At 60.4% G+C, this 10,875-nt stretch overlaps 1 protein-coding gene across 10 annotated transcripts in view; it reads left to right on the forward strand.

The window, feature by feature from the left end:
• The window catches only part of HMCN2 (hemicentin 2), a 155,427-nt gene that overhangs the window by 74,125 nt on the left and 70,427 nt on the right, over window positions 1-10,875 (forward strand). For all 10 annotated transcript variants that reach the window (XM_046674598.1, XM_046674527.1, XM_046674536.1 and 7 more), the window contains 12 exons: window positions 578-708; window positions 1,029-1,176; window positions 1,582-1,714; window positions 2,490-2,644; window positions 3,700-3,978; window positions 5,441-5,722; window positions 6,421-6,529; window positions 6,741-6,910; window positions 8,346-8,500; window positions 8,963-9,059; window positions 9,599-9,694; window positions 10,559-10,735. In XM_046674598.1, coding sequence (XP_046530554.1) covers window positions 578-708; window positions 1,029-1,176; window positions 1,582-1,714; window positions 2,490-2,644; window positions 3,700-3,978; window positions 5,441-5,722; window positions 6,421-6,529; window positions 6,741-6,910; window positions 8,346-8,500; window positions 8,963-9,059; window positions 9,599-9,694; window positions 10,559-10,735 — 1,932 coding nt within the window. The remainder of the gene's footprint in view (window positions 1-577; window positions 709-1,028; window positions 1,177-1,581; window positions 1,715-2,489; window positions 2,645-3,699; window positions 3,979-5,440; window positions 5,723-6,420; window positions 6,530-6,740; window positions 6,911-8,345; window positions 8,501-8,962; window positions 9,060-9,598; window positions 9,695-10,558; window positions 10,736-10,875) is intronic.

A 10,875-nucleotide genomic window follows, 5' to 3' on the forward strand; every position in this document is an offset into this window, starting at 1 on the left:
CCCCAACCATCCCCATCCATCCTCCATCCATCCCCCATCCATCCCCCATCCGTGGTGCCGTGCAGAGGGAGGGAGCCCTTCCCCTTAACACGCGCATCATGGAAGGAGTTGGGGAAGCAGGTTTAAAAGCTCTTGATGGGCCTCCTTCCACCTCCCCCTGCTCGTCATGTAATGACTTGCCTGGGAGGTTTGTTGCAAAGACACACCCAGGCCCCACCTTCAGAGATTCTAACTCGGGAGACCCTCCCAGGTGACCACCACAACAGGCTGGGTGCTGAGCCAGGTAGATCTGGGGGCTCCGGCATCTTGCAAAGCTGGATGTCATAGAGAGTGGCACAGGGCCTGGGTGTAACCAGGGTGTGCGGGTCCCAGGGCAAGGCTGCCACAGCCATTCCCAGGTCCGCACGGCTCCTGGCGGCCAGATCCGGGGCTGGGACGGGCATCCTGGGACCCCGGAATCTGGGAAAGGGCGGAAGTCGGGGCGCCTGTCGAGGCCAGGAGGAGCGGCCCTGATGGGACCTGGGGGCTGTGGCTCTCTGGGGAGGGGGCAGCTCCTCTGCTTCTCCTTGCTCCGAAGTACCCCCCAGCATCCGAGAGGACAGGCGCAGGACCAACGTGTCAGGCATGGCCGGGCAGTCCCTGACGCTGGAGTGTGATGCGAATGGCTTTCCAGCCCCTGAGATCGTGTGGCTCAAGGATGGGCAGCTGGTGGGTGTCCCATACAGTGGCCGGGCTGTGGGATTTGGGTAGGATATGGCCTTCTGGACGGGTTCCTGCATGTGCCAGGTGTGGCAGGGAGATGTGACAGGTGTCTTTGGGGATGCACTGGGGCTCAGGGTGGGGGAGGACTGTGTTCTCATCATGAAGCCTGGAGGGCTGCATGGTGGAGAAGGCACAGCACATTCTGGGAATCAGAAGCCCCAGGTTCCTGTCACCAATGAGCTCCCTGGGCCTTAGTTTCCTCATTGCTGATACTAGGGGGGTGGCCAGACCCCGCTCACTAGCTCCCTCTGGCCTCTTCTGCCCAGATCCCCAAGGTGGGCAGCCACCGCCTCCTGGACGGGGCCCGGGCCCTCCACTTTCCCAGGATCCAGGAGGGCGATTCTGGCCTCTACTCTTGCCGGGCGGAGAACCAGGCCGGGGCTGCCCAGAGGGACTTCGATCTCCTCGTGCTCAGTGAGTGAGGCCTGAGCCCCCAGCTCCAAGCGTGCCTAGCCCTGCAGCCCCTACCCTTTCATAGGCCGGCCAGGGGAGAGGGAAAGCCTGGCCTGCTGAACTGGTGACACAGAGAGCCCATGACAGATCCAGTCCCAGTCCTTGCACAGCCATCAGGACAGACATTAGGCCACCACATAATGAACCCAGTGATTTCTGTTGTGCGATGTGCTACAAAGTCGTGCAGGCTGCTGAGGAAGTACAGAGCGGGGCCCCATCCAGCCAGGGTCTGGGGCACTCCCCACGAGGAACGGAGGGCGAAGGGAAGGGTGCACCCAGCAAGGGGTCTGCACAGGCAAAGGCCCTGCGGTGGGTGGGGCTTGCAGGGTTGGAGGAACTTTCACCCCCTGCCCTTCTGGCCCCCAGTCCCTCCTTCCATGCTCGGAGCCGGAGCTGGGGCCGCCCGGGAGGTGCTGGGCCTGGCGGGCGCAGACGTGGAGCTGGAATGCCGGCCCTCGGGGGTCCCCACGCCCCAGGTGGAATGGACCAAGGACGGACAGTGAGTGGCCCCCGGCGATGGCGTGGGGGTGCTGCCCAGGTCTGGGCCGGTGGTTGGGGGCTCTGGGGAGGACGAACTCTGTGGGGGCGCTTGACAGGCATTGCAGGTGCCACCCAGGGCCCGGAAGAGGGCAGCGTGGGCACCACCTGCCCAGCCTGGCATCGTGCAGGTGACAGCCTGCCCTCGCCCGGCAGGGTTTTCTTACCACTCAAACTGCTTTCCTTTATCTTGTTTAAACTCTTTATTTTTTTTAGTTAAAATTTACATAGTGTGAAATTAACCATCCTGAAGTGCACACGTCAGTGGCATTGAGTACATCCACCGTGTTGCACAACCTCTATCTAGTTCCAGAACATTCTGTCACCCCAAAGGAAACCCCATACTCATTGGCAGTCACTCTCCTTGCCCCTTTTCCCCAACCCCTGGGAACCACTAATCTGCCTTCTGTCTCAATAGATTTACTATATTTCATATAAATGTCACACAGTTGTACAACACGTGGCCTTCTGTGTCTGGCTTCTTTCACTTAGCACGCAGTTTCCGAGGTTCATCCGTGCTGCAGCCGGTGCCAGTACCGCATTCCTTTTAGTGGCTGAGCAATATTCCGTTGCAGGGGTCGATCATATTTTATGTACTATGCCTCTGTTGATAGGACCTTTCAGCAACTGTGAATTTGTCAACCTCTCTTTTCCCCAGCGGCAGCCTCCCCGCTGTGCAGCCCGCCCCTGCCAGTACCCCAGCCTTACTGGTGGTATTCTCTTGACCATCTTTCCAGACCTGTCCTTCTGGGAGACCCCCACGTCCAGCTCAAGGAGGACAGCCAGGTTCTCAGAATCACCAACAGTCACCTCGGGGACGAGGGAGAGTACCAGTGCTTGGCCTTCAGCCCAGCCGGCCAGCAGGCCAAGGACTTCCAGCTCAGAATCCACTGTGAGCCCAGCCCCTTCCCAGCCCTCAACGTGGGCTGCTCGCCAAGCTTCCCGCCGGCTGCTCACTGCATGGAGGGAGAACGAGCGCGGAAATGGGGGCCCTCGAGGAGCAAGCCCCCAGTCTAGGAAAGCTGTGAGGGAGGGACAGGAAAGCTGTGGGGGAGGGACAGGGGGAAGCTGGACCAGCATTCCTCAAATCCCGTTGTCTGCATTTCAGCTTCAAAGGTGTTACTATTTCTGATAGCACTTGGGATGGTTGATTTTTAACTTATTCTTTACGTCACGTCACTTTTCTTTACGCTGACACTAATTTATTTAAAAGGATATGTAATATCTTAGCTGTAAGTGGGGAACCAGGGCCACTTGGCTTTCATGGGGGGAGCTGTGAACATAAATGCAGGAGAAGAGAGCGCTGGTGAAAATCCTCAGGCGTGAACTGCCTGCAGGGCGTGCTGAGCTGTCTGCTCTCAGGCAGTAAAAAGGGCAGGGTAGAAAGTGCTAGAAGGGTGAAGTACACGGTCACACCAAGCAGCCCTCCGTGTGTCGTAAGCAGGATGGAAGGAGGTTTGGGAAGGCGTAGCTGTCCCGTGATGAAATGCAGTGTTATTTCATCCACGCCCATGGACCCCTAGCATCATCTTGGGTGCCACTAGGGTTATGCGACCTGCCCCACGGGATCCCCTGGTCTGGTCCAGCCATTCATTTTACAGATGGGGAGACTGAGGCCCAGAGAGGGGAAGTGACCTACCCCGGGTCATACACAAGTTAGGGGCACAGTGGGGTGCAGAGCCTGTAACCTGAGGCCCCCTGCCCAACCTCTGCAGTGTGATATGCGATATGTGACCTCTTGGGATGACCAGGCTTGCTTCCCATGTCAGCGTTTCCCGAGCTGGCCTCTCCCATCTGTCCCCAGACACCCGCCTCCCTGCCCCCCATGCCTTCCCAGCCCTGCAGCAGGAGCATATGACATGTGCAGTGCTTGCGGCCATGGGCGTGTGCATGCCGCTCTGGGGATGGGGCTCACTTTGACCTCCCTCCCCCCATTGCCCTTCTCAGCACCTCCCACCATCTGGGGCTCCAACGAGACAAGCGAAGTGGCCGTCATGGAGGGCCACCCGGTGCGGTTCCTGTGTGAGGCCCGAGGAGTGCCCACGCCTGACATCACCTGGTCCAAGGATGGGGCCCCACTCCCCCACGGCGCTGAGGCCATCTACACCAGGGGCGGCCGGCAGCTACAGCTGGGGAGGGCCCGGGGCTCGGACGCTGGCCTCTATACCTGCAAGGCCAGCAACCCCGCGGGGGTTGTGGAGAAGGCCACCAGGCTGGAGGTTTATGGTGAGTGGCCAGAGGTTGCAGCCGCAGGCAGTGGTCAGCTAGGGGCAGTGGCGAGACTCTGGGCCTGGTGGCCTCTACGTGTCTCCAAAGGAGGGGAGTGGCTGGAGGCACCGGACAGTGGGACCAAGGAGTTAGCCAGAGAGAAGGGTCGTCTGAGCTGGGCCAGCTTCCCTCAGATGGGGGAAACTGAGGCTGGGAGCAGAAGGGTCTGTCCAGGGGCCCAGGCAGAGCTGAGTCGAGAATCCAGGTCTCCCCTCTCGGGGTAGAGCGGTCACTAAACCTCGTCCAGACCCGCACGACCCCTTCTGATAGTTAACTGCTCTCCATTAATCCTCCACTGTGAGGGGACCCCGGGGCCCTTCACAACATCAGTTAGTTGCATGCTGGTGCAGGGCCTTGGGTCCTGTCTCCCCACTTGCAGATGAGGGTGGTGAGAGGCTGGCCCAGGGCCACCCGCTATGGGGTGCTGAGACCTGGCCCACATCGAGGGTCTGACTGTAAACCTTGCACCATCACCCTCCGTGTCACCCTCCCTGAGGGCCTTGCCTCTGAGGACTCACAGGGAGTTCAGAGGGAAGGGCGTGTGCAGGTGGGAGAGAGGGTCTCGGCAGGGGAGGTTGGGAGGCCAGAGGGCAGGCCAAGGGGGTCATCTTGGCCCTCGCAAGGAGGCAGCTCAGGAGCCACGGCCCCCAAAGATGCAGACTGCTTGGATGCTGGAGCCCTGGGGGGTCCCCCCCAAAGGGAAGCTGGGCTGTGCGGGGTCTGTGGGCAGCCTCTGAGGACCAGCCCAGCTGCCAGCTTGGGGACTCTTATTCGGCGATCTGATGGGAAACACACGTGTGTGTTTTCATAAAATTTTCAAAGGGGCTTGTGACCCACGTCAAAGCACGTCCCAGTCCGTCGTCGCCCCATGTGCCCTGGCAATGGCTCTGTGGGCTCAGCAACTTGGGGACCCTCCCAAAGGAGAAGAGGGAAGCCCCCCGCCCCCCACTTGGCTACCCCCTTGGCCTTCGAGGGCTGAGTCAGGAGCCCCCACAGGCCAGGCCGTCCAGGCTGGGGCCGGCCCCAGGCGTCCACTTCCTCAGGCCAGGGAAGGGAGTGGCCCTGGTCTTGGGCCCTGGGGAGCCTATTGCTTTGAGTTGAGCAGGTACTGAGACCTACTGTGTGCAGATACTGAAGACACATGCAGAGATGCTGTCGTTCTGCTCATGATGAGCTTGCAGGGGTAGCATGGGATGGAGAGAAGATGCAAACAGTGTCCAGGGAGGGGGTGCCCCCCACGCCGGAGGAGGGCGAGGATGCTTCCAACCATGGGCCTGGGAAGGCTTCCTGGAGGAGGTGATATCTGAGTGGGGGTTTCAGCTAGTGGAGGTGAGGAAGGAGGCATTTCACACAGGGTAGGGTCTGCAAGGGGCTTAGCCAGGCCTGCTGGTCCCTGAGCAGCCCCATGCCTCTTTCCTAGTCCCGCCCACCATCCAGGGCGCTGGCGGAGGGCCTTACATGGTGAAGGCCGTGGCCGGGAGGCCCTTGGCGCTGGAGTGTGTGGCCAGGGGCCACCCACCCCCCACCCTCTCCTGGTACCACAAGGGGCTGCCCGTGGTGGAGAGCAACGAGACGTGGCTGGAGGCGGGCGGCAGCACGCTGGGCCTGGAGAGCCCGGGGGAGGCGGCCGGAGGCCTGTACAGCTGTGTGGCCAGCAGCGCCGCCGGGGAGGCCGTGCTGCAGTACGTCGTGGAGGTGCAGGGTGAGCCAGGCCTGTCCCGCCCCGGTCACCTGGGCTGTGGGGCCCCGGGTCCCCGCAGCCCCCGGAGGGATGGCAGTGGTGGAGAAGTGACCGGTGCCCCTGTACTGCATGAGACGGATCAGGACACCGGGCCCTGGGCTGAGGGTCCCGCAGAGCTAGCAGGGGGCAGTGTTGAGCCCGGGGATCAAGGTCCCTGCTCCTGCCTAGGACCCTGGGCCAGGTCACCCAGGACAAAGGGCACTGCTCTGCCTTCCAGGAGATGCCCCCGGTCAGCAGGATGGAAGTTATGGAGAACTTCCCGAGGCCCAAAGCTGGGCGGTGGGCACTAGTCCTGGGGCCAGGCAGGGCCTTTGCTGTCTTCCATTCGACAGACATTTCTCGGGCATTAACTCTGGGCCGGCCCGGTGTGGTGTTGAAGACAAAGCAGGGCGCCAGGCAGACGGGACTCGTGAACCCTCCGTCTGGTCGGGGACAGACACTGAATAAACAGGCCAAGCCCGAGGGGAGGCCAGGGTGGCCAGTCACCCTGCCTTGGGTGGTCCTGGAAGGCCTCCTGGAGGAGGGACCCTTTGTGGGGGGACTTGAAGGGTGAGGTGAGGCTTGGGCATTGCTCTGGGGACACTAGGGACTTGGCGGGGGGGGGGCTGTAGGCCAAGATTTGCTCAGCTCCAAGCACCCGATGTTGGTCCTGCCCACAGTGCCCCCACAGCTCCTCGTGGCTGAAGGCTTGGGCCAGGTGACCACCCTTGTGGGACAGCCCCTGGAACTTCCCTGCCAGGCCTCAGGCTCCCCAGTGCCCGCTATCCAGTGCGTATGGGGCAGTGGCGGCCAGGGCTGGGGGTGGGGGGGTGGGGGGAGTACTCATACTTTGGGGGTGGGTGGGGATGGAGTATGAAATAGACCACGGAGCCAGGGACGTGCGAGCAGCGGGGAGATGCCACCAGGCCTCCTGGCTTGTCCTGCCCACCCCGCCTTCCCTGGTCTCGGGCTGACCTGTCCCCCTCCCCACCCACCTTAGGTGGCTGCAGAACGGCCGCCCAGCCGAGGAGCTGGCCGGGGTGCAGGTGGCCTCCCAGGGGACCGCACTGCACATCGACCACGTGGAGCTCGGCCACGCAGGCCTCTTTGCCTGTCAGGCCACCAATGAGGCAGGCACTGCGGGGGCCGAGGTGGAGCTGGCTGTGCACGGTGAGGGGCCATGGGCAGCCCGAGGTGCCAGGGGTGGGTGGAGCCAGACGGCCAGGGCCACGTGTGCCTTTGGCAGGCCTGGCGGACCTGGGAAGGGCATGGATGGTGCTTCTGGGCTGGACTTCCCAGCTCCTTAAAGAGATGCGGGTGTGGGGGGCTAGTCTCAGCTGCTTGCCACACTTGTCACCTGTCCAGTCCACCAGCCCTCGCTCCCCTCCCAGCCTGCCCTCTCTCCACTCTCTCTCTTCATGTTGACGCACTGAACTTTGCTCAGCCCTTTAAATACATCAGCTGTCTCACCTCCAAGCCTGCGAATGCTGTTCCCTCTGCCTGGAACATTCTCCCTCTTCTTGTTTGCCCGCCTAGCTCCTCCCTAAAACTTTCAGGTCTGCCCTAAAAACACCCGCTCCTCCAGGAAGCCCTCCTTGATTTCACTGTGGCTCTGCTCTGCACTGCCCAGCCTCTTGTGGCCATAGTCTGCCACCTGCTGCATTGGGATTGTTGGTTTGGTTGCCCATCTGTGCTGCCCAGCTCTGGGAACTCTGAGGGGCAGGGCCGTTGCCTCCTTTCTCTGCTGTGTCTCTGTGCTGAGTACAGAATAGATGCTCAATGTACATGTGGATGGATGGATGGATGGATGGGATAACTTTTTTTTTATTGAGGTTGTGATAGTTTACAACATTGTGAAATTTCAGTTGTACATTATTATTTGTCAGCTACCATGTAGGTGTGCCCCTTCACCCTTTATGCTCACCCCCCACCCCCCTCCCCCCTGGTAACCACTAAACAGTTCTCTTTGTCCGTGTGTTTGTTTATTTTCCACATATGAGTGAAGTCATACAGTGTTTGTCTCTGTCTGGCTTATTTCACTTAGCATAATACCCTCAAGGTCCTTCCACGTTGTTGCAAATAGGACAATTTTGTCTTTTTTATGGCTGAGTAGTATTCCATTGTATATATACCACATCTTCTTTATCCAATCATCAGTTGCTGGGCACTTGGGTTGCTTCCACATCTTGGCTGTTGTGAATAATGCTGCAATGAACATAGGGGTGCACAAGTCCCTTTGGATTGTTGGTTTCGAGTTGTTTGGGTAGACACCCAGTAGTGGGACGGCTAGGTCGTATGGAAGTTTTATTTTTAGGTTTTTGAGGAATCTCCATGCTGTTTCCCACAGTGCCTGCACCAGTTTGCACTCCCGCCAGCGGGGTGTGAGGTTCTGGATGGGAGAATTTTTAAAGGGAAAGACCTGCTCTGCCAGCCCCTGGCCTGGCGCTCTTTCCTCTAAGCCAGGTGTCTGGGGGGTTGAGTCAGGAGGCTTGAGGCCGGCCCTGCAAGGCCGCTTCTACTCCCCAGGCGTTGAGGGGGTTGATGGGTGCCCGCTGCCCGCCTCCTGGCCCTCACGCGGGCCCTCCCGGCCTGTCTCCCTTCCCAGAGCTCCCATCGGTGGTTATCGTCGGGGATGAGAACATCACAGCCCCTTTCCTGCAGCCTGTGACCCTCCAGTGTGCAGGGACTGGGGTGCCAACCCCGAGCCTCAGCTGGTGGAAGGATGGGGTGGCCCTGGCAGCCTCAGGGGGGAACCTGCAGGTACGTGCTGAAGTCACAGGGCTGGCGGGGCAAGTGGGTGCAGGTGGAGGTGCCCTGGAGACCCCGAGGGGGCCCTGGCAGCCTGGGAGGTAGGACAAGCATTGACCCCACTCAGCCTGGGCATGCTCAGTGGACCCTGGGGCGCTGGGGCTGAAGGAGGGGGCCCTCAGCCTGGTCCAGGTCTCTGGAGCTTCAGCTGTCAGAGGGAGAAAATGAGGGGAGGGGGGAAGTATCCCCCAAATCAGAGGGATTCCCTGGAATCTGAATGCACAGCTCATCCCAGACCCCAGCTTGTCCCCATGCCTCGCTTCTCCTGCCCCCGGGGTCTGCCGCAGCCTGGCCACTCACCCTGCCCCAGCATCGCTCTGACTGCCTGCCAGTTCTGGGCTCTCTGCCCATCCTGTATGCCCGTGGCACACCCTCTGCTCTTCCTCCTCCTCCTCCCCCCACCCCCACACCCAGATCGAGAAGGTGGACCTGAGGGACGAAGGCGTCTACACCTGTGCCGGCACCAACCTGGCTGGGGAGAGCAAGAGGGATGTGTCACTCAAGGTTTTGGGTGAGGACGTGGGTGCCAGATGGTGGGTGATCCCCTGAGGGCCCTCGGGGCTGCCCCGGGGGGGTCGGGGAGGAGAACCGGGTTTTAGAATCATAGTCCTGCACTTAACTTGAAGAAGCAGAAAGTCGTTTGGTCTGTGGCCCCTTTTGGCTGTTTTCTGTGGGAGTTTTAGAGGATAAACTTGTCTGCAATCGTGTTTAACTTTGCTTGTTTTATTCATTTTTGGGTTCCTGTACGTCCTCGCGTGTGTGGGCACATCCCAGCGCTTGTCACTTTTCATGGCTGCCGGATATCAGCTGTTCTGGGGGGCTGGGTGCTGGGGTCGACCTTGTCATCCGGTTGCAACAAGGGTTGCAGCCCACTGCCTTTGTTCCTGGGCTCGGGCCAGGAGGGGGTTCCTTGGTCAGAGGACATGAGCCGTTTGGGGCTCTCATTGCCCAGGACCCCTGGGGAAGGCTGGGAAAGGACACTGAGGATGGCTGAGATTTGAGCTGCCCAGAGCCCACACCACCACGCCAGGGCTCTCCTTGTCTCCCCAGTGCCCCCCAACATCGAGCCGGGTGCCGTCAACAAGGCAGTGCTGGAAAATGCCTCAGTGACCTTGGAGTGTCTGGCTTCGGGCGTGCCGCCTCCCGGTAAGACCCCTCCTCTTGGCTGGAAGCCACCTCCTGCCAGCCCCAGTTCCCCATCTTACGAGGCCCAGGACAAAATAGGATGAAGTCAGTGTGCCTTCCCTCTGTTTCTTGCCTCTTCCTCACTTCCTTCTCGGAGCTGTTAATTCACTGCCCATCACATGCCCATCACGGCCAGGCCCAGTGTCTGCAGCAACCCTGTGGGGCTTCTGCTCAGTTTGTAACTTCACAGGGCCACCCTGGGGTGGGGGCGGGGGACCAGGGCCTCCAAGTCCCCGTCCATCTGGGCTTCTCTAGACCAGCAGTTGAGGAAAGGGCTGGGAGCCTGGGACTAGGCGTGAGTGTCCAGCAGACAGGATGGGCGCAGGGGGAGGGTCCATCTCTTGTCCCCCATCTGAACCAGGTCCCCCTGCTTTGCCTGGGGTGGCGAGCCCTACAGGCATTTGCATCTCCCCTGGGGGAGCCCTGTTTTGGGATGGGCCCTGGCAGGATGTGAGGAAGCTGAGGACACAATTGGTCCATGCTTAGGAGGCTGCTGTCTTGGGGTGCACCATGCTCTCCTTTAAAGCTTTCCCTCGTGAGTGGTCTCCTGTCAGCGGGGGGAGGTGAGGGGCTGGGCTGGCTCTGACTCTCCGTGCTCCTGGCTGCCCCAGCCTCCAGCCCTGGGGCTTCCTCTCTGCCTTCAGTCCTGTCTCAGAGACACTGCCTGTTCCACCCCCGCCCCGTCCCTGGAGAACTCTGGCTTTCTCTCTGCCTGAAATAAAGGCACGTCATGTGGCCACCCTGGAAGCCTCTCTAGGACGCCCACTACACAGGCGCAGCCTGAGGGGCTGGCAGGAGCCCTTGTATCTCTTTTCTCTCCCCCAGATATCTCCTGGTTCAAGGGCCGCCAGCCTGTCTCTGCCCAGAAGGGAGTGACGGTGTCAGCTGATGGGAGGGTCCTCCTAATTGAGCGAGCCCAATTTTCTGATGCTGGGAGCTACCGCTGCGTGGCATCCAATGTGGCAGGCAGCGCAGAGCTGCAGCATGGCCTGCGGGTCAATGGTGAGCTGCCCTGGGACTGAAGGGGTCCTTGTCCAAAAAGTTGTTTTCCATCAGTTTGTCTATCAGTGTATTCATCCATCCATCCATCACTCGTCCATCCATCCTTCATCCATCATCCTTCCATCCATCCTTCCATCCAT

Source organism: Equus quagga, chromosome 1 (genome assembly GCF_021613505.1).
Source record: "Equus quagga isolate Etosha38 chromosome 1, UCLA_HA_Equagga_1.0, whole genome shotgun sequence".
Lineage (NCBI taxonomy): Eukaryota > Metazoa > Chordata > Mammalia > Perissodactyla > Equidae > Equus > Equus quagga.